The sequence below is a fragment of the Giraffa tippelskirchi genome, chromosome 1 (assembly GCF_054371585.1).
Source record: "Giraffa tippelskirchi isolate mGirTip1 chromosome 1, T2T-mGirTip1v1.2.pri, whole genome shotgun sequence".
Lineage (NCBI taxonomy): Eukaryota > Metazoa > Chordata > Mammalia > Artiodactyla > Giraffidae > Giraffa > Giraffa tippelskirchi.
Window position 1 is genome coordinate 206517122 of NC_137275.1, and position 25827 is coordinate 206542948.

The following is a 25827-nucleotide window of genomic DNA, read 5'->3' on the forward strand; positions in this document are numbered from 1 at the left end:
AAACTGTGGGAAATTCTGAAAGAGATGGGAATACCAGACCACCTGACCTGCCTCCTGAGAAATCTGTATGTACGTCAAGAAGCAACAGTTAGAACCAGACATGGAACAACAGACTATTTCCAAATTGGGAAAGGAGTACATCAAGGCTGTATGTTTTCACCCTGCTTGTTTAACTTACACGCAGAGTACATCATGTGAAATGCCAGGCTGAATGAAGCACGAGCTGGAATCAAGATTGCCGAGAGAAATATCAATAATCTCAGATATGCAGATGACACCACTTATGGCAGAAAGCAAAGAACTAAAGAGCATCTTGATGAAAGTGAAAGAGAAAAGTGAAAAAGTAAGCTTAAAACTCAACATTTTGAAAACTAAGATCATGGCATCTGGTCCCATCACTTCATGGCAAATAGATGGGAAAACAATGGAAACAGTGACAAACTTTATTTTGGGGGGCTCCAAAATCACTGCAGATAGTGACTGCAGCCACAAAATTAAAATACACTTGCTCCTTGGGAGAAAAGCTATGACCAACCTAGACAGCATATTAAAAAGCAGAGACATTACTTTGCCAACAAAGGTCCATCTAATCAAAGCTATGGTTTTTCCAGTACTCACGTATGGATGTGAGAGTTAGACTATAAAAAGTGTGCTGAAGAATTGATGCTTTTGAACTGTGGTGTTGGAGAAGACACTTGAGGGCCCCTTGGACTGCAAGGAGATCCTACCAGCCAATCCTAAAGGACATCAATCCTGAATATTCACTGGAAGGACTGATGTTGAAGCTGAAGCTCCAATACTTTGGCCACCTGATGCGAAGAACTGACTCTTTGGAAAAGACCTTGATGCTGGGAAAAAGTGAAGGCAGGAGGAAGAGATGACAGAGGATGAGATGGTTGGATGGCATCACTCACTCAATGGACATGAGTTTGAGCAAGCTCCGGGAGTTAGTAATGGGCAGGGAATCCTGGCGTGCTGCAGTCCAAAGGTTGCAAAGAGTCAGATAGGACTGAGTGACTGAACTGACTTCCCCAGGAATGTGACCTTTAACCAGCTAATCTTGAATTTCCTGGTTGGCACAAGGAGGAAATCCATTGATAGACCCTATCCATTCCCCTTAAGGAGACTGCCTAAAATAATACATTTTTTGCTAGTAATTTCCTTTTTTCTGCTCGCTCTGCCTTAAAAACCTTTGCTTTTCTGAAGCTCAACAGAGCACCTATTACTGGATGGGATGCTGCCTGATTCCTAAATCATTTAATAAAGCCAATTAGAATCACTAATCAATTGGATCTTTGTTGTTTAGCACTGGCAAGGTTTATGTAAGATCATTCTATTAATCCTGAATCTCAATTTTATAGTTTTTATATAAACATTCATAGTGAGCTCAACAGCCCAACAAAGTAAAATTGCTCACACTTTTATATAGCCATCATTTAATTTTTAAAAATGTAAACCTTTTATAATTATAGCACATCTTTGTTTTAGTGAACAAGTTAGCAGACCTAATTTAATCTTTTCACGAAAACTAAAGGTCATTGCTCTGGTATATTATACTGGGCAATAAATCAGGGATGCCCTCTAGAGTTATTAGTGAATGTGCAGTTTATCTTTCCTGGTTGGCTAAACATTCCAGGACTACTGTTTCGGGGGGCAGTATTTGTAATTGAAGGCCTTCTTCAATGAACAATGCAAAAAAGTAGAGGAAAACAATAGAAAGGGAAAGACTAGAGATCTCTTCAAGAAAACTGGAGCTGATAGGGAACATTTCCTGCAAGGATAGGCACGATTAGAAACGGTAAGGACCCAACAGAGGCAGACAGATTAAGAAGTGGCAAGAATACACTGAAGAACTATACAAAAAAGATCTTAATAACCAGGATAACCACGACGGTGTGGTTATCACTCACCTAGAGCCAGACATCCTGACCCTGAAGTCAAGTGGGCCTTATGAAACAGTAATACAAATAAAAGCTAGTGGAGGTGATAGAACTCCAGCAGAGTTATCTCAAATCGTAACAGATGATGCTGTTAAGAGTGCTACACTCAGTTCAGTTCAGTTGCTCAGTTGTGTCCGACTCTTTGCGACCCCATGAATCACAGCACGCCAGGCCTCCCTGTCCATCACCATCTCCTGGAGTTTACCCAAACTCATGTCCATTGAGTCGGTGATACCATTCAGCCATCTCATCCTCTGTCGTCCCCTTCTCCTCCTGCCCCCAATCCTTCCCAGCATCAGGGTTTTTTCCAATGAGTCAACTCTTTGCATGAGGTGGCCAAAGTTTTGGAGTTTCAGCTTCAACATCAGTCCTTCCAATGAACACACAGGGCTGATCTCCTTTAGGAGGGACTGGTTGGATCTCCTTGCTGTCCAAGGGACTCTCAAGAGTCTTCTCCAACACCACAGTTCAAAAGCATCAATTCTTCGGTGCTCAGCTTTCTTCACAGTCTCTCTCATCCATACATGACTACTGGAAAAACCCTAGCCTTGACTAGACGGATCTTTGTTGGCAAAGTAATGTCTCTGCTTTTTAATATGCTATCTAGGTTGTCATAACTTTTCTTCCAAGGAGTAAAAATCTTTTAATTTCATTGCTGCAATCACCATATGCAGTGATTTTGGAGCCCCCAAAAATAAAGTCTGACACTGTTTCCACTGTTTCCCCATCCATTTCCCATGAAGTGATGGGACCAGATGCCATGATCTTAGTTTTCTGAATGTTGAGCTTTAAGCCAACTTTTTCACTCTCCTCTCACTTTCATCAAGAAGCTTTTTAGTTCCTCTTCACTTTCTGCCATAAGGGTGGTGTCATCTGCATATCTGAGGTTATTGATATTTCTCCCGGCAATCTTGATTCCAGCTTGTGCTTCCTCCAGCCCAGCGTTTCTCATGAGGTACTCTGCATATAAGTTAAATAAGCAGGGTGACAATATGCAGCCTTGACATACTCCTTTTCCTATTTGGATCCAGTCTGTTGTTCCATGTCCAGCTCTAACTGTTGCTTCCTGACTTGCATACAGGTTTCTCAAGAGGCAGGTCAGGTGATCTGGTATTCTCATCTCTTTCAGAATTTTCCACAGTTTATTATGATCCACACAAAGGCTTTGGCATAGTCAATAAAGCAGAAATAGATATTTTTCTGGAACTCTCTTGCCTTTTCGATGATCCAGCGGATGTTGGCAATTTGATCTCTGGTTCCTCTGCCTTTTCTAACACCAGCTTGAACATCTGGAAGTTCACGGTTCACGTATTGCCAGAAAATTTGGAAAACTCAGCAGTGGCCACAGGACTGGAAAAGGTCAGTTTTCATCCCAATCCCAAAGAAAGGCAATGCTACACTCAATACGTCAGCAAATTTGGAAAGCTCAGCAGTGGCTACAGGACTGGTAAAGGTCAGTTTTCATTCCAATCCCAAAGAAGGGCAGTGCCAAAGAATGTTTAAACTACCATACAATTGTGCTCATTTCACATGCTAGTAAGGTTATGCTCAAAATCCTACAAGCTAGGCTTCAGCAGTATAAAACCAAGAATTTCCAAATGTACAAGCTAGGTTTAGAAAAAGCAGAGGAACCATAGATCAAATTGCCAACATTTGTTGGATCATAGAGAAAGCAAACGAATTCCAGAAAAAACATCTACTTCTGCTTCACTGAATACAACTGAATATTCTTAAAGAGTTTCATTGGAAGGACTGATGCTTAAGCTCTAATGCTTTGCCCACCTGATGCAAAGAGCCAACTGATTAGAGAAGACCCTGATGCTGGGAAAGATTGAAGGCAAAGAAGAGTGCAGCAGAGGATGAGACGGTTAGATAGCATTACTTGACTCAATGGACAAGAATTTGAGTAAACTTCAGAGTGAAGAACAGGGAAGCCTGGCATATTGAATGCAGTCCATGGGGTCACCAAGAGCATGAAAGGACTTAGCAACTGAACAACGACAACTGTTACCGAGTCCAAGTTCGCTCTGCTCACCGCATGATAGGCCAATGAATCTGAGAGACGAGGTGTTGAGGCAAGGAAGAGAGAGACTTTAATCAGGGAGCCGGCAGACCGAGAAAATGGTAGGCTAGCGTCTCAAAATAACCATATTATGGGGTCTGGAGGCCAGGTTCTTCTATAGATCAGAGATGAGGAGCAGTGAGGAAGCAAAGTAAAAAGGCCATTAATCTTCCAAATATCTCCTAGAATGGCAAGCCTCAAACAGGGGATGTGTTCATTTCTTCCTTCCTACCATCCACAGTAGACAGGGTTCCAAACAAACGCACTTCAGTTTAACAGTCAGGCAGAGAGGCCGGATTCTCCAAGGCAAACCATTCTGTATTATTATAATAACAAAAGCAATGAAAGCAACTCAGAGAAACAGTTCCAACAGAGTCAGAATTGGCTTCTTCCCTGCAACACAACTTGTCTCCCACTTCAATACCAGTGTCTAGGATGGCGCTAGTGGTAAAAAAAAAAAAAAAAAAAGACTCGGCTGCCAACGCAGGAGACCTAAGAAACGCGAGTTAGATCCCTGGGTCAGGAAGATTTCCTGGAACAGGAAATGGCAACCCATTCCAGTATTCTTGTCTGGAAAATCCCATAGAAAGAGGAGGCTAGCAGGCTACTGTCCATGGGGTCGCAAAGAGTCAGACACAACTGAAGTGACTTAACACAACACAGCACACACAGGGTCATGGTACTCAAAACATAAGAATTACCTAGGAGTTTGTTAAACAAGTTCAGGACCCACTATCGACCCAGAGAATCAGAATCTGTATTTTAAAAAGATGCCAAGTGATTCATAAGTACATTAAATTTTGAGAAACTACTCCAGGCTACAAGAGTAATTTCCCTAGCCATATTTACATGAAGTCTGGAGTTCATGAGGTCACAAAGAGTTGGACACAACTTAGCAACAACAACAAAGCTGAAACCAAGTGTTTTCCACAATGCCCATTCCTTGCTTCCATCTTGCCCTCTGCACATTTTTATCTCCAGATCACACGTAAAAGTTGTGCGGGAAATGAGATAATCATATCCTGTACATAGAATCCAAATGTTTCCACCCTGAACCCATTCCACACAGAAGCAGAAGGGATACAACAGCTCTAATGTTTAAGTTCCAGGGCTCTAAATATTTTGGCACTGCAGAAACTTCTGAAGTTCTTCAATGTAGTGTGAAAGTCACTCAGTCGTATCTGACTCTTTTCAATCCCACGGACTGTACTCCGCAAGGCTCCTCTGTCCATGGAATTCACCAGACAAGAATACTAGAGTGGGTAGCCATTACTTCTCCAGGGGATCTGCCTGACCTGGGGATTGAGCCCGGTTCTCTTGCATTGCAGGCAGATTCTTTACTGTCTGAGCCACCAGGGAATCTTCAGTGTAGAGGTTACTGAAAATCTGATTATCCACTGATGGTATTTATAGGGCATGACTGTACTGTAACTTATTTTTCTAATAAACATGCCAGAATTTATATAATCAACTAATTTTTGCCCTCTTCAAAGGAGGCACCCTAGAAAAAAAATAAATGCAATTCCTTTGTTTAAAAACTTGTCACTTTTCCTTCAGAATTATTAGACAAAATATAAGAAATTCCTTCTCCTCATGTCATTACTCTTTAGCCATCTCTAAAGTCTGAACAATAATAATTCCTAGTTTAATCACTTTATCATTTTTATCATTCAGAATCATCTGGTTAGCTATATAAGCAGTTTCCACAAATTAAAGTACACGAGTCTGCAAAGATTTATCACTTCAGTGGATACTCATAAAGCATTCAAGGTCACCTTTTAAAAAAGGTTTGAAATAAACATCATCTCCTTTGAAGAGAATATCCATTCCAATATAGAATCTGGTATATATCTGACCAAAAGATTATATCTCTTAATGAAAGTGAAAGTCACTCAGTCGTGTCCAACTCCTTGCAGCTGCATGGACTATATAGTCCATGGAATTCTCCAGGCCAGAATACTGGAGTAGGCAGCCTTTCCCTTCTCCAGCCTTTCCCTTCTCCCAACCTAGGAATCGAACCCAGGTCTTCCGTATTGCAGGCGGATTCTTTACCAACTGAGTCACCAGGGAAGCCCAAGAATACTGGAGTGGGTAACCCATCCCTTGTCCAGTGGATTTCCCCAAACCAGGAATCGAACCAACCCAGGTCTCCCGCATTTCAGGCGGATTCTTTACCAGCAAAGCTACCAGGGAAGCCCATAGCTCTTAATAGTTGGCACATATTCTTCTCCATTTATAATACTGAAGAAAATAACAGGCTTCCTAGATGCCTCAGTGGTAAAGAATCTACTTGCAATGCAGGAGATCTGGGTTTGATCCTTGGGTCAGGAAGACCCCTGGAGAAGGAAATGGCAACCCACTCTAGTATTCTTGCCTGGGAAATCCCATGGACAGAGGAGCCTGGTGGTCACAGTCCATAGGGTCACAAGAGTAGGACACAACTTAGCAACTAAACAACAATAACAAGAAAATGACGAGGCAGAAAAGCAAATTTCACCTTAAAAAAAACAAAAACATGCTTCAAATCTACTTTAATTCCAAGAGATTTATCTAGATTGAACAGTATTATTTTCTATTTCTAGTTGTATAGTAAAGCAAATAGTGAAACAACTTTTGTAATATACTACACATTTTTATTTCTTTTATAAATGTTACCTTATCTGTATATGTAATATATATTTTCTTTTTTTTTGTAATATACATTTTCATAAATTATGAATGACCTGATTCCATTAAAAGTTTCTGCAAATGTGAAAAAATCTTGTCAATCATGACAATAAAAAAAAAAGATTAATAACTTTCTTCCACAGAGAAGTGGGTGTAGAGACCACTTCTGACAGCATTTCACATGGTAAAGTATCAAACAGCCCCCTTTGCAGGGAAAAAAAGAAGATTTCAATGTGTTCTTCCTTTGAACTGTTCAGTAACCCCAGGTGATTTTTAAATTGGGAGGCAGATTACTGGCAATGAGTTCATCAAATTTAGATCTATCCTGAACAGGCACAGTATAGAAATCAAGAACATCTCTAACCCTGCACATCTGGTGAAGTCTGGAGTTAGGCACTGCATGGCCCAAGTCATCAGCTAAACGTGCTAAGAAGCTGAACTTCATATGAACATCTTCCAAGGAGATCTCCTGCCAACTGGTAGAAACAGATGAACCAAAAACTTCTTTGACATGAGATTCCAAACGACTCTGGAGATCTTCAGGTGGTATGTATGCTTGGCTTCGTAAGGGTGGACACACCAAAATAGGTTCTTTCTTCACCTCTTCTACTGTCTCAGCTACCACTGGCTGTTTCTCTTTTCTGGAGGGATCAAAAACAAGTAAGTGAATCTTCAGTTCACTGCTTTAACGAAGTTGACAAGTTGACCAACACCAGACCTAATTTTGCCCATCAATTTAAATCAATATACTGCACACTTATTACTTATACTTAACTCTTTCTGGGCACTGTTGAGAGAAGAATTAAATAGGTCTCTGCCCTTATAAATTCATAGTTGAACTCAACTGGCACAAAGAGAAAACAGAAGCTAACTTCAGATTTTACATGCCCTAAGAATTTCCAATGGATGAACTTGGTAAATCCTCTGGAATTTCTGGTCCTCCCAGATCCAAACCCAATCTACCTAACCTCATCTCCCACTAATATCTTATATACATTCTATGCCCTACTCAAACTGAACTACCTTCTGTTTCCTACTCTTCTGATATCACGTTAGCTCAAGTTATATCCTACCTGAAGTATCTATCTTTCACCTCCAATTACAGAATTCTTAATCCATCCTTTAAGTTCTAGGACAAAACTCTTCTCTCAATCTTTACTTGATTTCCTCAATCAAATATAACTGTAAGCTCCTCTGATTTCTCATAGCACTTTTTTAAAAAGTGAAGTATAATTGATTTACATGTTGTGTTAGTTTCAAGTTTACAGCAGTGATTCAGTTTTGAATATATATGTGTGTATACTGTAGTGTGTATATGTTAATCCCAAACTCCTAATTTATCCCTCCCGTCCTCTCCCCTTTGGTAACCATAAGTTTGCTTTCTACATCTGTGAGTCTGTTTCTGCTTTGTAAATAAGTTCATCTTTTTTTTTTTCAAGATCCCACATGTATCACAGCACTTAATATTGTTCTCAGAGCACACCTCATTCCACCTGAGTTTTAATTTTATTTACATTCTACTTCTCTTACTAGATCAGGATTTCTCAGCACAAACATTACTGACATTTTGGACCAGATAATTTTTTATTGTGGGAAGCTGTCCTGTTTACTGTAGGTTGCTCAGCAGCACCCCTGGCCTCTACCCACTAAATTCCATTAGCACTCCTGTCCTCCGCTTTAACCTCTGAGCCACCAGGGAAGTTTCATAATAACCAAAAGACATTGTCAAATGTCCCTGGTGGACAAAACTGTCCCCAGTTAAGAATCACTGTGTCAGATTATAAACCTGAATACAGAGATGTGTTTAGGAGTCCTTTAAAACAGCTTCTGTAACTATTACACATGGGCCAATGTGAAGGAGTCTGTCTTTACAGACTTAATATTTGTTTATCAGTGCTTAATATCTGTTTACAAACTAACTCCTGTTTCCTATGGAGCTGTCATCAGATTGGGATCAGTCATCCCTACAGAAATCAGAGGGTATCAGAAATGGACAACATTAGTCAAGGAGATGGTTTGTAATGCTATTCCTCTGTGTCTATCCAAAGACTCTTTCAGTTATGTATCCCTCTTTCTACATCAATTCTTTTATCAATTTCTCCCTATCTACTATTCTCATGACACACAAATATGCTGTAGTATTTCCCATCTTTAAAGGAAATAATCTCCAGATTCCATGTTCCACTCTAGCTGCCTTTACAACAAAACTTCTCAAGAGTTGCCTACACAACTTCTGTACTTCCTGACCTCCCATTTTCTCTTGAAACTACTCCAGTTTCACAACCCATCGCAATGAAATGTAGTCTATTCCCTTCATCTCAGTAATCTCTTATAGAGGCATACCTCATCTTATAGCACTTCATAGATACTGTGTTTTTTTTACAAATTGAAGGTCTGTGGCAACCCTGCAACCATCAAGTCTATGGGCACCATTATTCCAACAGCATTTGCTCACTTAGTGTCTGTCACATCTTCAGAATTCTCACAATACTTCAAACTTTTTCAATATTTTATTTGTTATGGTGATGACCAGCGATCTTTGATTCACTATTGTAATTGTTTTGGGGTGTCACAAACCATGCTCCTACAGACAACAAACTTAACTGACAAATATCGTGCGTGTTCTCACTGCTCCACCAACTGCTCTCTCCCTCTTCTTGAACCACCCTATTCCCTGAGATACAACAATACTGAAATTAGGTCAATTAACCCCACAAGAGCCTATAAGTGTTCAAGTGAATGGAAGAATTGCCCATCTTTTACTTTAAATCAAAAGCTAGAATGATTAAGCTGAGTGAAGGCATGTCAAAAGCCAAACTAGGCTGAAAACTAGGACTTCCGGCTAAACAGTTAGCCAAGTCGTGAATGCAAAGAAAAAATTCCTGAAGGAAATTAAAAGTATGACTCCAGTGAAGACACAAATGTTAAAAAGCAAAACAGCTTTATTCCTGAAAGTTTTAGCTTTAGCTTCCAAAAAGTTTTAATGGTCTGAACAGAAGATCAAACCAGCCACAATATTTCCTCCAAGTCTAGTCCAGATCTGGGCCCCAACACTATTCAATTCTATGAAGGCTGAAAAAGGTGAGGAAGCTGTAAGTGGAAGCAGTGACAGATTTCATTTTCTTGGGCTCCAGAATCACTGTGGATGGTGACTGCAGCCATGAAAGTTAAGACACTTGCTCCTTGAAAGGAAAGCTATGACAAAACTAGACAGTACATTAAAAAGCAGAGACCCTTTGCTGACAAACGTCAGCGTTATAGTTTTTCCAGTAGTCATGTATGGATGTGAGAGCTGGACCATAAAGAAGGCTGAACACTGAAGAACTGATCCTTTCAAATGGTGGTGCTGGAGAAGACTGGAGAGTCCCTTGGACTGCAAGGAGATCAAACTAGTTAAACCTAAAGGAAATCAACCTTGAATATTCATTGGAAGGACTGATGCTGAAGCTAAAGCTTCAATACTTTGGCCACCTGATGCAAAGAGCAGCCTCATTGGAAAAGACCATGATCCTGGGAAAGATTGAAGGCAAAAGGCGAAGGAGGTAGCAGAGGATGAGATGGTTAGATAGTATCACCGACTCAATGGACATGAATCTGAGCAAACTCTGGGAGAAAGTGAAGGATGGGGGAGTCTGCATGCTGCAGTCCATGGGGTAGCAAAGAGTGGGATAGGACTTAGTGACTGAACAACAGCAGAGGCTGGTTCTCGAGGTTTAAGGAAAGAAGCTGTCCGTATAACATAAAAGTGCAGGGTGAAACAGCAACTACAAGTTGCACCACGTTATCCAGAAAATTTAGCTAAGATAATGAAGGTGGTTACACTAAACAACTGATTTTCCATGTAGACAAAACAGCCTTCTATTGAAAAATGCCATCTAGAACTTTTATAGATAGAGAGAAGAAAGTCAATGCCTGGCTTCAAAGGACAGGCTCACTCTGCTAGAGGCTAACATAGCTGGTGATTTGAAGTTAAAATCAATGCTCATTTACCATTCTGAAAATCCGAGGGCCCTTAAGAATTATGCTAAATCTACCAAGCTTGTGTTCTATAAATGCAAGAACAAAGCCTGGAAGACAGAACATCTGCTTACAACAAGTTTTATTGTATATCTGAAGCCCACAGTTGAGACCTACCGCTCAGAAAAAGATTCCTTTCAAAATATTAACACACCTGGTCACCTAAGCTCCCTAATGGATATGTACAAGATTAATGTTTTCATGCATGCCAACACAACATCCACTCTGCAGTCCATGGAGCAAGGAATGAGTTTTACTTTCAAGTTTTATTATTTAAGAAACACATTTTGTAAGGCTATAGCTGCCATAGACAATGATTCCTCTGATGAATCTGGGCAAAGTCAGCTGAAAATGTTCTAAAATAATTCATCAATCTAGATGCCATTGAGAATATTCATGATTCATGAAAGTTGCTCAGTTGTGTCCAACTCTGCAACCCCAGACTATACAGTCCATGGAATTCTCCAGGCCAGAATACTGGAGTGGGTAGCCATTCCCTTCTTCAGGGTATCTTCCCAACCCAGGGATCAAAACCAGGTCTCCCATATTGCAGGCAGATTCTTAACCAGCTGAGCTACCAGAGAAGTCCATTCATGATTCATGGGAAGAGATCAAAATAGCAACAGAAACAGAATTTTGGAAGAAACCAATTCTAACCCTCATGAATGACTTTCAGGGGTTCAAGATTTTGGTGAAGAAGTAATTGCAAATATAGAAGAAATAGCAAGAGAACTAGAAGTGGACCCTCAGAGGTAACCGAATTGCTGCAATCTCTGGTGGCTCAGACGGTAAGGAATTTGCCTGCAATGCGGGAGACACAGGTTCCACCCCTGAGTTGGGAAGATCCCCTGGAGAAGGGAATGGCTACCCACTCCAATTATTCCTGCCTGGAGAATTCCATGGACAGAGGAGCCTGGCAGGCTACAGTCCATTGGGTTGCAGAGAGTCGGACACAATTGAGGAACTAACACTTTCAGTTTCAGGATAAAACCTCATCACTGAAGAGTTGTTCCTTAGGAATGAGCAAAGAAAATAAGTTTCTTGAGATAGAATCTACTCCTGGTAAAGATACTGTGACGATTGTTGAAAAGACAACAAAGGACTGAGAATATTACACCAACTTAGTTGATAAAAGGGCAGAGTTTGAGAGAATTGATTTTAATACTGAAAGAAGTTCTACTGTGGGTAAAATGCTATCAAACAACACTGCATGCTACAGAGAAATCACTCATGAGAGGAAGAGTCAATCAATGCTGCAAACTTCCTTTTTGTCTTATATTAAGAAATTACCAGACACCCCACCCTTCAGCAACCAACACCCTGAACTATCCTTCGCCATTAACATCAAAGCAAGACCCTCCACTATCAAAAAGATTATAACTCTCTGAAAGCTCAGATGATGGTTAGCAATTTTTAGCAATAAACTATTTTTTAACTAAGATATGCTCATTGTTTTCTTAGACATAATGCTATTGCACATTAAACACTACAGTATGTTGTAAGCATAACTTTAAATGCACTGGGAAACCCCAAAATTGTATAACATGATGAGATACTTGCTTTATCACAGCAATCTGGAAACAAACGTCAGTAACTCCAAGGTATGCCTGCACTGCTCTAGTTTTCTTCATAATTTACCACTTTTTGAAATTATATTTGTTCACTTTTACATGCTTTATGAGGACAAAGATTTGGTTTATCTTATATTAACAACTGCATTCCTCATATCTAGACATCTGGTATATGGTAGACACTCTAGAAATACTTGTTAAATGAGTCAGTGAAACAAACTTGAAGGAGATTTAAGAGATGATAATAAATACTAACCAAAATGCAGGGAAAACAAGGACTTCCCTGGTGGTGCAGTGGACAGGAATCCACCTGCTAATGCAGGTGACAGGGGTTAGATCCCAGGAATGGAAACATCCCACATGCCAAGGAGCAACTACACCCATGCAGCACAATTATTGAGCCTATGCTGTAGAGCCCAGGAGTTACAGCTACTGAGCCTACATGCTACAACTCCTCAAGCCCCGGCATCTAGTCTACGCTCCACAAGAGAGAAGCCACCGCAATGAGAAGCCCACCCAAGGGAGCAAAGACTAGCCCCCACTCGCTGTGACTACATAAGTCTGAAAGCAGCAAGGAAGACCTACTGTAACCAAAAATTAAAGAAACAAATCACATGTAAAAAAACAATCAAAACAAAATGGAACAGAAGGAAAGCTAATAAAACATGAGCTCATGAGGAAAATCCCTTTGGGTTGAAGAAGTTTTTGTTGGAAACTTAAGAGGGTATACACTGACTCTTGAGGTTCCTACAAATCTTCATGTCCTAACACTAAGTCACAGACTTACTTTCACAAAATTCCACTTGGCCCTGCAGAAAAAGCAGCAGACGGGCGAGTTACCAGACCGGGATTCCAGATCCAGCCCTGTCATTAACTTGCTTTCTGACTTTTAGCAAAATATTGCTATTTCCTTCCGGTGCAGGTTCAGTTTCCTCTTGCCAGACTACTCACGCTGAGAAGGGACTCTGTTTCGCTGCTGCATCCTATATAAAGAAATGCTGGGCCAGGGCAGTTGTTTAATAGCTATTTGAGTAAAACAATGAGCGGACAAAATGAGGACGCTGCACTCTGAATCTTTCTTGTGAATAAATACACCCCAAATGAATTTAGTTCAGCGAACGCTTTCACATTCATGTTCTGAGCTGCCTGTCCTAAAACAGTCATTTGTTTCCCGACACCACACTATACTCCGCGTCTGGAACACGTGGTCAGTAAGTATGGTTTACCTAATAAATTAACAGGTGAAATGGAAGGAGAAGGGGGCGGTATTTCGGTTCTAAGATGAGTAAACTGAGGGCAAACGAAGTAACTGGACCCCACCACTCGCGGAAACAGGAGCTGAAGCTTCTGAACTCAGAACCCTCACGCACTTTCTCGTCCTTTCCCTGGTAAGGCCCAGGACCACGGTCCCGTCTTAAGTTCATCATTCTCAGTTCCTCTCCTTACTTTCTGTGAGCATGACCCACGGTCTAACCTTCCGCGTTACCTGAGTCGAGACCAAAATTCTCTGCGTGGCGCCCCTGAAGCTACCCCTGTGAGGCTTTTTCTGGCAACGCCGGCCACCCAGAGCGCCGCCATCTTCGGGGAGAGCTTGGTGACAGAGCTCCACCCCCAGGCGGCAGCGGCACGCGAAGGTCAGCCAATAAAATGTAAGCTTAGTGGCATGTGTCCTTTTCCGGTTGAGACTAACCCAGGCTCCCTAGCCTTTTGCACTCCGGGAAGCGTAGTTCGGTAGCCATGGCCGTGGCAGGCTGGACCCCAGCGCTCTCTCAGAGCATGACGGGAGTTGTAGTTGAGGGGCGTCCCGGGAAGGTTCCCGGTGACGCCTTCTGGTCCGGGGGCGGGCGGTCACAGCGCTCTTTGGCTGAAAGCAGCAGGAACTGGCGACCGAGAGGAGGCTCTAGCGAGGCCTGGAAGGCTGCACAGCCAGGCAGGGGAGGGGGTGCGGGGTGGGGGCGGCCAAGCAGCGCGTCTGACAGGCTGCTGGGGTCTTGACCGCTCGGGGCAGGACCTGGCCAGATCCAGCCTAGAGACCTCGCTTTCTTCGGGCCTAATATTCAGCGGCCGGGTAGGCCTTGCCAGAGCCTCCTTTTCGTGCGGCCACCCGGGATTCCTATCCTGATTTTCTGTCTGAAAGATGGCCTCGCCGAGTCCCTCGCCAGAGCCAAAGGTAAGTCGCCCCTGCGAGTATCCCCGTTCTCTCGCCTTTACCTAGCTCGCTAGGCCGCGCCGTCGCCCCCACCCGCCTTCTCGGGTCTTTAGGGCCAGCGCGGTGCAATGAAGTACCCCCTAATGTACTGGGGAGCCCTTCGCGATCACACTGCCCAGTGGCTCCTTTTTTCAAGAGCGACTTGATAAGTCTCCTAAAGAAAATTAGTAATGCTCCAAACTAGCATTTTCATTTATGAGTTCTTCCAGGTGAGGTTAGCTTTTTTCATCCTCCTCGTGTCTTCTACACCTGCCCCATGTCTGGACCCAAAGTAGACGCTTAGAAAAATTAACATAATTGAGTTGAAAAGGGTCGTGATTGAGTTGAAACGGGGCGATGAGGTGCAGGAAACTTGGGAAGGCCTTAGTGCAGCTTACTAAAATTAAATTATTAGGGCATAATGGTAAACCTTATCCTGAGGCTCCTCACTCCTCAACACAGTGATCCAGCTGTGTTTTCCTCTAATTTGAGGTGTCCGAATTCTGTCGGTTCCCAGAATTGAGCCCCATTTGTAACTCTTAGTTATCATGTTCCTCCTAGCCTACCCGGCCCTGATAAGTGGTTGTTTCTGCTACTTTCAGCGGTAGAATTGTCCTTGAGACAACAAGAACTGACTACAGAAATCATACTATTTCAGGGCTTGCTGACATTTGAGGATGTGGCTGTGTTTTTTACCCAGGAGGAGTGGGATTATCTGGATCCAGCTCAGAGAAGCCTGTATAAAGATGTCATGATGGAGAATTATGGAAACCTGGTCTCACTGGGTAAGAATCTGCTGTTTCTTGGATCAAAATAGCTAAGAAACTGTAAGAAAGCAGAACACATGAACTAGTACCACACCAAATTGCTTTGTTCCAAGGTTCCAATTCAGACCTTTCAGCCATGAATTGTTTCCATGGCTCTCATCCCTACTGTCCTTGCAGTGACCAAAATACAAGCTTTTCTGGCTTGCATCCTCTTAATCTTATTCCAATATTGCTCTGTACTTTTCCCTCCTAGCTCATCCTCCCACTGCTTTCCTCCCACCCCGTATCACTCTGCCTTCTGGAGTCCCTGTTTCTCTTCACATGGTGTTCCCTACCCCTCCTTGCCTTAACTGAAACCTGGCACTTTCCCAAGGACACTACTTCTCTGGCAGGGGCGGCTTATTCTGCCACATCCTCTTCCTTCCCCATCCTTTGTCTCAGGGCTGAAAGGGAAAAATAACTGTTCTCCTAACTTTTCAGTACTGTTGCCAAAGCATTATTTTTCCACCTTCAAACGTAATTTCTCTTTTGAGGTCTCAGCTGTCTTGGTCTACCCTCTTAATTTCTTCTAACTATCATCTGTCAATTATTTTTTTTTTAGTGTCTCACACATAGATTTTGTCACATTTCGGAATCTTCTCTTTGTTAACCCACACCATCCATCATGCAGTCATTACTTCTGCCTCACTGTATCTTCAAGGACCCTGCTTTTCCATTCTTGTTAAGCACCTCACATCAATGATCACACCCTCAATTTTGTTATAACAGGCAATTTTTAAACCCCAGTATCTTGTATTTTGACTAATACCTTATTCTTTCTCAGGCAGTAGATGTTTATTGACTACAACTAAACAGAAGTCGACAAAACAGACATGATCTCTGCCCATGTGGAGCTTACTGTAGCTTCCTACCTGTCTACCTCTTCTCCTCCTTTCCTACTGAACCTGTTCTTAATCTTTCCTGTTCCTTGACTTCCTTTTTTCCCCCCAGGCTCTTAGTTCCCTCCTGCTTCACCTTCTCATCTAACCCATAGACCTGTATATAAAACGATCACCAGCATACTCTCTCGCCACTTTGTCATTATGTTCTACCCGTTCTGCAAACTTGAAGTCCTGTACTGGTTATAAAATCTGCCTTTTTCTCTTACCTGATTCGCTGAACACAGCAAGAGAAGTTCTGTAACTGAAAGAATTGATGCCCTGCATATATACAGATGATTTCCTTCTTCTGGATATAAAAACCTCTGGGTTTTTATATCTCAGCAAATTTTTTATCATTGATTTGCTCCTACCCCTGTTTCTTTTAGTGACTATTTCAGAAACTTTGAGTTTCCCTTGGGTTCATCACTCAGTGGTGGACCTCACCTTCTGTTTCACAGAGAAGATAGAGACCACCACACATGAACTCTCAAGTTTTCTACCCCTCATTGCACACATAAGGGTGCACATTCTCCAAGAACTTATCAGTCTTTCTTCCCACCCCCCCACCCCCAACCCGTGTAATTTTAGTCTCTGTTCTTTCTCCCGGGGTACCTTTATTGTGATGATAGGTATGTTCATGCGCCAGAGCTCTCCTTTGAGCCACAGTCTTTCTTGCTGCTCCTGTAACCTACTACTTGTTTGCTTCACAGCCAGATTTTTGTAAGAGTGGTTAATGTGTATTCTCTATTCTTTACTTCCCATTATCTCTAAGCCTCTTTTTGTACCTCTGCCACTTACCTTTAGTTGTTTAACATTCGTCAATAATGGCCTAGTTGTCAAATACAGTAGATTCTTTTGGGACTGTATTTAATTCCATTTCTTTTATAGATATCTGAAACTCTTTATTGCTTCCTTCTATTTCTTTGCATTCTCAGACGTTCTCTCAGTCTATAAACCTACCTTGGCAGATCTTATTTACACTCAGGTCATCAGGTATGTGATGATAAGTCTCAAATCTTTATCTCTACTTAAGTAGAAAGAAAATATGGAGCCTAACTGCCTAAATAAAAATCCCAATTCCACTACGTACAAGACTTGTGACCATGGGTGAATTACTTAACCTTTCTGTGCCTGTTTTCTTTTTTTATATAAAAATGGAAATAATAATAGTACTTACCTCTTAGGATTATTGTGAGCAATAACTCAGTTAATACATGTAAAGCATTTAGGATACTGACAAGCACGTATTAAATACAATGTATAAATGTATTCCTTCATCATCATTGTCATTATCTTCTCTGTTGAACTCCAACTTCTTAGTCATCTCCTTTTGAAGACCGCATAAGTAACTCATAGCTGGCAGATCTCAAATTATCTACTAAGATATAAGGGCCTCCTCTTCAGAATTCAGTACTCCATTCTCTGTGCTATCTTTATACACTTCCATTGTTGAATTTATTATAGTGTACCATAATCATTATGTTATTTCTCTAAGCAGACTGATCTTCAAGAGGGTAGTAACTGTATTCTTTCATTTGATTTCTCTAGCACTTAGCACAGAGCCAGGCATATATTATATGCTTCTTAAATATTTAGGTGACTGAGTGAGTATACTTAAGACTCAGTATCTTTTGACAAGATTATTGCACTAGCTTGTAATCTAGCCCCTTGCCTCCAGTCTCCCTTTCTTCTAATATATTCTCTTTATTGCTATCAAAGTGATTTTGTGTTAGTTAACTGCTTACAACTTCTGGTGATTTCTGACACCTTAAAGGATAAAAAAAAAAATCTTAATTTCTTGTCCTGTATAGTGGAACCACCTTATATAGCTCCCGTGTAGCTTTCTAGCCTCATCTGTTGTTTTCAGCATACGACTTCAATCTCCAACCATAGCAGATGCTAGGTTTTTTTTTCCATTATGCTATGGGATCTCTGAGTCACTGACAGCTTTTTCCACCCATATGGTGTCCTGGTTGATAATATCAAGCGAATGCCCAGCCTTACCTGTGCCTAGTACTGTAAAATGGCAGTGAGCCCATCTGTGATCTCCTGCTTTCAGGCTCTCTTCTTTATTGTAGCTGAAATAGAGCTTTTCATGAGTTATTATTTCTTCCTCCACAATCTTTTCATCTTCCTGTATAAATTCTGTATCCACTCCCTTGATTTGTGCTCCCTTCATGAGAGATTATGATTACTCAACTATTCCAGTGTAGTGTTTTCTGGCATTTCATCCTGTTACTCTACTTAACACAACTCGTCTAGCTTTGTAATTTTGCCTCTTCAGTCATACCTATCCTTTCCATGCTGATTTTTCTTTTAAAACTGCAATAACTACATTGATGACAGCTTGATCTCTCAGTTCTTGATCTTTCAGTTCTTTCAATTGAAGTAGACTTCTTCAGTTTTGATAACTTCTCTCCAGACTGCTAGAGCCAGATTGGACCTTAGTCTCTTTCCAAGTATTTATTCAACTGCTCATTCATTCAATAAATAATTACAAAGCATTGTACTTGGCCTAAAAATGCAAGTCCTTCCCCATTCTCTCATTGTTTTGTTTTGTTTTTTCCTAGAAAACTGAGAGAACTGCACTTTGAGGCACCTGTTTACTCTAGAAAAATTAGCTATGACCAGAGGATGGGAACATACAGTACAAGCATGGCAGGTACCTCAGAAGGTGGTTATAGCTACCAAGCCCAGGTCTAATGGCTAGTCATTTCCAGGCTGCTCTGTTTGGAAGCCTAGATTCACTTGTTTTACATGTCTCTCTATTTGACCTATTTGTTTTCATGCTAGTGCCTCTGTGTTTTATTTACTTTAGCAATATATTATATTTCATGTCTGGTAAGATAAAGTCACTCTTACATTCTCTTTCAGGTTATACAGTTGACCCTTGAACAATATGGGTTTGAAATGTGAGCGTCGACTTGTTCGTGAATTTTTTTCACTAAATACATACTACGGTACTACACAATCTGCAATTGACTGCATCCGTAGGTGCAAAACCATGGATATGGAGGGCCAACTATAAAGTTATATGTACATCTTCAACAGAGTGGAGGATCAGTGCCCCTAACCTTCATGTTGTTCAAGGGTCGGTTGTACTTAACTAGTTTGCTGCATTCTTCCAGTTGAAATTTAGATTCATTGGGGTTTTGTAATTGCTTCATGGGATTTTGGTTGAATAGTAAGTTGTTAGTTGGTTTGGGAAGAAGCAAGAGCCTTATAATGTTGACTCTTTGGCAATTGGTTGATTCTAGTTAACTGTCTTATGTCCTTCAGAAAAATTGTATGGATTCTTTTATGGATCTTGCATTTCTTGTTAGATATATTCATAGGCTTTATGGTTTTTAATATCATGAAGAGCATATTTCTTTTCCTATAATATTTATTAACTAGTTGTTCTTGGTAGTAAGAACCAGTATTTGTTTCATATCTTAGTCCTTTCATAGCTATTATATTTCATTTAATTCTTTTTGGAATTTTGGGTAGGCGGTCATTGTTGTTCAGTTGCTCAGTTGTGTCTGACTCTGCAACCCCGTGGACTGCAGCATGCCAGGCTTCCCTGTCCTTCAGTGTCTCCTAGAATTTGCTCAGATTCATGTCCATTGAGTTGATGGGGTCATCTAACCATTTTGTCCTCTGCCACCCATTTTCTCAGAATTCTCCACTGTGACTTGTCTGTCGTGGGTGGCCCTGCATGGCATAGCTCATAGCTGCATTGAGTTATGCAAGCCCCTTTGCCATGACATAGCTGTGATCCATGAAGGGGAGGCAGTCATATCATCTGTAAATAATGTAATTTTGTATTACTCCTTTGAGTAAAGCCCTGGAAAAATATCCACTGAGTAAATATTATGAAGAGACTTTAACACAAAATCTCAGAAAGAACTTGTAATCCAATGGAAAATACAAACTGAAGTACAGTGTAATAATAGCTATAATGCAGTTATGGACAAGGGATGGTCATCAAAAACAGAACATTTAAATCATCTAGTGGATTAAGTGAAGGCTTTATAGAGGAACTATTGCATTGCATTGAATCTTAAAAAGAAACCGAGAGATTCCCAAGTAAACAATGTCAGTGGATTTTTCATAAATGAGATATGCAAAGAAATATCATAAATGACTAAAGCATAAGCAATTTACCCACTTAAAGTATGAGAGCATGGGAAGGAGAGTTGAGTTGAAGCTTAGAGACCTCAAGAAGTACTGAGTATCATAGTGTAGAGAGATTTGGTTTGATTTTAGAGATAATAGGATCTGTAGGTGGTGACATGATTAGAATTCCATTTCATGAAAATCTCTCTGGATTCAATGAAATAGATGCAGCCTAAAGACCAGAGCCAAAGATTATTAGATGGCTTTTTCAGTAATCTATAGAAAACAGAGGGGGCAAATGCTCAATAGTAGAATCATTGAGTTTGGTGATTGATTAATAGTAAGAAAAAGGGAGAAATCTAGAATGATTTCCTGCTGTGGGACTGTAGGGTGATGGACAGTTAATGCTTCTGAAAGGAACATGATTAAAGGTGGAGATAGACATGACAACAAATGATGATGGTCATGTTATTTGTGAGACCTTTTTGAGACAGCTTAGTGGCAATATTCAGAGAGTGTGTGTATATAAAGCAAGATGAGGATATAAACATGGATAATATCATCCTTAAACAATTGAGGAGAAGAGAAATGCATGAGGGAAATGTATTAGAAAAGGCCAAGTAAGAAATAGGAAGAGAATTAGAATACAATAGCATAGAAACCAAAAACAGTGTAAAGAAATGGGAGTAGTCAACAATATCACATGCTACAAGTAAAATAAGGGCTAAAAAATGTCCATTGCATTTGTTAATTGAAAGTCATTGGTGATTTAATGAGAAGTTTCTCTAGATACTAGAAACAGAAACCAGATTTTATAGTAGATTATCAAGTAGATTGAATGGGAAGAGATTGAGTATGGAAAACATCGTTAGAAAATGGAGAGGTACAGTGTTAAGATTTTTTTTTTCAAAGCTTGGATTTCATCTAGAAAAGGATTTCAGGTTCAAGGTAAACTTGGATATATTTTGTATGTTGGTAAGAAGGTGTATGTAGAATTCTATGGAGAATACAGATTGAAGAAAGACGAAGAAATGGTAATAATTGAACAAGTGCCCAGAGGCAAGTGGAATTGAGAGAGTAGATGACTTAGCCTTGGATAAGAATGGGATATATCTTCATGTAGCAGTGCAGGTAATTTTGAGTAGGAGGCAGATTGGTGAGGCAGTTCTTATCCTTTTTCTTTGAGTGAAAGAAAACACTGTCTACTGAAAATGAATTTGAGAGACAGCACTGTAAGTAGCCTTAAGTAAAAATAAAGTTTCTTAGGGAAATAACAGAAGAGGGGTTTTTTTGGAATAAAATAATGACTGGTTTGAAGTAAGTGAAAAGAAAATTCAAAGATGACTCCACAGTTAGAAGTTATAAAATTGAAAGAAAAAAGGAAGTATAAAAAAGGAGAAATTGTTAGGGTCAAATAAGAATTTAGTGGTGATTGAATCTTCTCATGGAGTTCTCCACCAGGCAGCAAGAGATAGAAAATCAGGAGAGAAGTCAGAGGCAGACTTAAGTGTCCCATATGCTGCTCTGTTTTAATATAGACCATTATGTTATCTTTCTTCCAATGCATGTAAGATTATCATTTCTCGGATGTCACGCAGACTCCCAGTTGGAAATGGATAGTTCCAACATGGGTCTTATATCTTTAGAGGAATGAGACTCATCTATACTTGAAGAATGTGGTATCTGTGGTAGATGAAATCATGAACTATCACAGACTATTCTTTTTCCTAGTTTCTTCCATTAGCTCTAAACATGTTCTTTTTTTTTTTTTTCCTGTTTTTCTATATAATAGAGTCCATGTCACTTCAACTCAGTTTTTTAAAGCCATTTATCTCCATATAGAAACTATTTTACTTAATATTTTCTTTGTCATATTCTACTCTTTCCCTATTTGTGCTTATCTATTCCATTTGGTAAGAGGCTTCTTGCCTTATCTCTAAATTCTAATTCATTATATTAATACAGTGCCTGGAATGCTTTTATTCACAATAAATTCTTATTAATGAATGAATTGTTGTTTCCTCTGGTTTTTGTCTGTTTTCCTTCTCAGCATCATTTTATGTGTTCTTTTCTGTCAGTTATTTGGCTTATTCACATTACAATAATGCTACTTCATCCTAAGTTTTTCCTGAACCTACTGTTTTCTCTCCACATTATCCTTTCTTTCCTGATAGCTAGTTTATCATACCATTACTTACTTTATTTCTTTGTTACCCTTTCTTTAAGAAAAACATTTCATTTTATCAGAAAACTAATACTAAATAATACTTATATAGCTTGTATTGTTTGCCAGGTAGTTTTAAATGCTTTATGTATTTGAACTAATGTAATCATCACAAGGGTGCTGTGATATAGTGAACTACATTTTATGCACATAGTAGATTAATTTATTTTAATTATCTTATTTTTATGACAGTTTCTCCTTGCTGGCAAAGAACTAGCCTGACATTTCTGTTTTCCATTTATTCCAGATGTTTTGAACAGAGATAAGGATGAGGAGCCAACTGTGAAACAAGAAATTGAGGAAATTGAGGAAGAAATGGAACCACAGGGTATAATAGTTACAAGGATCAAAAGTGAAATTGACCAGGATCCCATGCGTAGAGAAACCTTTGAACTTGTTGGTAGGTTAGATAAACAAAGAGGAATCTTCTTATGGGAAATACCAAGGGAATCTTTGACCCAGGAACAAAGAATGTTCAGAGGAAGCACTAACATTATCCGTAAGAGACCAAATTCAGAAGAGAAATGTCATAAATGTGAAGAATGTGGAAAGAGTTTTGTCCGCAAGGCTCATTTCATTCAACATCAAAGGGTCCATACTGGAGAGAAACCTTTCCAATGTAATGAATGTGGGAAAAGTTTTAGTCGCAGTTCATTTGTCATTGAACATCAGAGAATTCACACTGGGGAAAGGCCCTATGAGTGTAATTACTGTGGAAAAACCTTTAGTGTGAGCTCAACCCTTATTAGACATCAGAGAATCCACACTGGAGAGAGACCCTATCAGTGTAATCACTGTAAACAGAGCTTCAGCCAGCGAAGAAGCCTTGTTAAACATCAAAGGATTCACACAGGTGAGAAACCCCATAAATGTAGTGACTGTGGAAAAGCCTTCAGTTGGAAGTCACACCTGATTGAACATCAGAGAACACACACTGGTGAGAAACCCTATCACTGTACCAAATGTAAGAAAAGCTTTAGTAGAAATTCATTGCTTGTTGAACATCAGAGAATTCACACTGGGGAAAGACCCCATAAATGTGGTGAATGTGGGAAAGCCTTTAGATTAAGTACATATCTTATACAACACCAAAAAATCCACACTGGTGAGAAACCTTTTCTTTGTATTGAATGTGGAAAAAGCTTCAGTCGGAGCTCATTCCTTATCGAACATCAGAGGATCCATACAGGTGAAAGACCTTATCAGTGCAAAGAGTGCGGGAAAAGCTTCAGTCAACTTTGCAACCTTACTCGTCATCAGAGAATTCACACAGGGGACAAACCCCATAAATGTGAGGAATGTGGAAAAGCCTTTAGCAGAAGCTCAGGTCTTATTCAGCACCAGAGAATCCACACCAGAGAGAAGACTTATTCATACAATGAAACCAAGGAAAGTTTTGACCCAAATGGCGGTCTTGTTATACAACAGGAAGTCTACCCTAAGGAAAAATCTTACAAATGTGATGAATGTGGGAAAACTTTCAGTGTCAGTGCTCATCTTGTGCAACATCAAAGAATCCACACTGGTGAAAAGCCCTACCTATGTACTGTATGTGGGAAAAGCTTCAGTCGGAGCTCATTTCTTATTGAACACCAGAGAATCCACACTGGTGAGAGACCCTATCTGTGCAGACAGTGTGGCAAAAGTTTTAGTCAACTTTGTAATCTTATTCGACATCAGGGCGTTCACACAGGTAATAAACCCCATAAATGTGATGAATGTGGGAAGGCCTTTAGCCGAAACTCTGGCCTGATTCAGCATCAGAGAATACATACAGGAGAAAAACCTTATAAGTGTGAGAAGTGTGACAAAAGTTTTAGTCAGCAGCGCAGCCTTGTCAACCATCAGAAGATCCATGCAGAGGTGAAAATTCAAGAAACCCATGAATGTGATGCTTGTGGTGAAGCCTTCAATTGCCACATTTCTCTTATTCAGCATCAAAAATTGCATGCTGCATGGATGCAGTAAATGTGGAGAGATACTTAACTTCAGTTTAACTTGAGACCAGGTACCCAAGTGCAGTTTCAATATGGCTCAGTGTGAGTCACACTTAGTGATCAAAGCAGATTCTCTTTGGCCTCAGGCACATGGTTTCTAAAGATTCTGTGAATAATGGGCAGCTGCCCACAAGCAGTTGAAGACTTTGTTGCTCTAAATTTTAATCAGAGAAAGACGCAGTAATTTAAGCATCTTTTTTTTTTTTTCAGATCTCTCAGTGGAGAGGTTAAACCCAAGTTCAGAGCACTTAATTATAATTAATAAAAGGGAGAAGAACAAAGTTGCATACGCCTAGGGGAATTGGAAGCAGCTGATGTTAGAAAACAGTCCTCTGGCACCCAAATATGTGGTGGTTCTTTCAGTTCCACAATATGTTTGGCTGTGTATGCCAAAGTTCAGTAATTAAGCATATGATTATGTTTTCAAGGAAACAAAGCCCCCATTTTTTTTAAAGAACTGACATCCAAAGCTGTTGTCCTTGTTAAAGCCAGTTTGGCGTGTGGGTTACAGGCAGTTGCAATGCCATGTGGTTCCCAGATCTGTGAAATGAGTGGACCATGAATTTTACATGTAAAGATTATGTAACAAACCCAGCAAAGGTGTTACCAAGGAACCTTTGGGAGTGCCTTTTTTTTTCCCTAAGATGGGCCCAAAAAGGTGGAGGAAGACACTGTTCTTTTTGTGCCCTCCATTCTGTGAAAGATTTGTAGTCCTAGACAGATTAAATCTTATTCCTCTACTACCAGTAGCATGTGAAAGTGTAAATATTTTGATTACCGAGAGTTGGAAATAAAAAGACCTGGAGTCTGTGCTAGGAAACAGATATTTTGGTATTGCTTTGGTTTTTATGGTAACTAGACTTTGCATGCAATCTTTATTTCTGGTTCTAGGGCTTCCCTTAGTTAATGGTTATTATAAACCTATTAATTCATCTGTTCTAGTCATTAAATCAGTTTTGTTTTTTGCTTTGTGTAAGAGTTTGTTTATTACTCCATTGTAAAATCTATCCTGTCAAATGCATTACTGCATTTAAAAATTAGAATCAAGAATTTAAATTGCTCTCATTTGTTCTACTTCTGACTAGTTACCTTTTCTGGGATAATTCAATTGAGGTTAAGTCTTTCATCCCTAGTTCCAAATCAGCACACTCTTATTCTAGATTTCTTAATAGTTTAAGCAAAAGACCTCACTTTCTCCTATAACCTAGACATTCTTGACATCACCTCTAAATATTCATCTTCCCACCTCTGAATATGTGTGTGTGTGTATGTGTGTGCACATGTAAGTGTGGATGTTATGGTGTGTGTAAAAATACACCTCTGTGCACTTCCTTATTCAAGTACTCAGTTACCATACAGTTAACTGAACTGTTGAC

The 25827-nt window shown here is 40.1% G+C and overlaps 2 protein-coding genes across 6 annotated transcripts; one reads left to right on the forward strand and one right to left on the reverse strand.

The window, feature by feature from the left end:
* Positions 1–6613: 6613 nt before the first annotated feature.
* Positions 6614–13845, reverse strand: MRPL50 (mitochondrial ribosomal protein L50). The gene is made up of 2 exons (XM_081573213.1): positions 13744–13845; positions 6614–7310 (listed from the first exon to the last, which is right to left on the reverse strand). The coding sequence occupies exons 1-2, from the start codon at positions 13833–13835 to the stop codon at positions 6923–6925; spliced, it is 480 nt and encodes a 159-aa protein (XP_081429339.1). The 5' UTR covers positions 13836–13845; the 3' UTR covers positions 6614–6922.
* Positions 13846–14123: 278 nt separating this feature from the next.
* ZNF189 (zinc finger protein 189) lies at positions 14124–25416 on the forward strand. 5 transcript variants are annotated; one of them, XM_081573149.1, is made up of 3 exons: positions 14124–14427; positions 15104–15230; positions 22702–25416. In XM_081573149.1, exons 1-3 carry the CDS (start codon positions 14395–14397, stop codon positions 24420–24422), a joined length of 1881 nt encoding a protein of 626 aa, XP_081429275.1. In that variant the 5' UTR covers positions 14124–14394; the 3' UTR covers positions 24423–25416. The 5 variants fall into 5 exon arrangements, with proteins under 5 accessions (XP_081429275.1, XP_081429286.1, XP_081429297.1 ...); XM_081573160.1 differs by having other exon boundaries at positions 15146–15230; XM_081573171.1 differs by having other exon boundaries at positions 15149–15230.
* The last annotated feature ends 411 nt before the right edge of the window (positions 25417–25827 follow it).

Coding starts and splice junctions, on each gene's coding strand:
- ZNF189 (XM_081573149.1), top strand. CDS start 14,395: ATGGCCTCGCCGAGTCCCTCGCCAGAGCCAAAG. Junction 14,428..15,103: donor GTCCCTCGCCAGAGCCAAAG/GTAAGTCGCCCC, acceptor ATACTATTTCAG/GGCTTGCTGACATTTGAGGA. Junction 15,231..22,701: donor TGGAAACCTGGTCTCACTGG/GTAAGAATCTGC, acceptor CATTTATTCCAG/ATGTTTTGAACAGAGATAAG.
- MRPL50 (XM_081573213.1), bottom strand. CDS start 13,835: ATGGCGGCGCTCTGGGTGGCCGGCGTTGCCAGAAAAAGCCTCACAGGG. Junction 7,311..13,743: donor GAATTTTGGTCTCGACTCAG/GTAACGCGGAAG, acceptor TGATCCCTCCAG/AAAAGAGAAACAGCCAGTGG.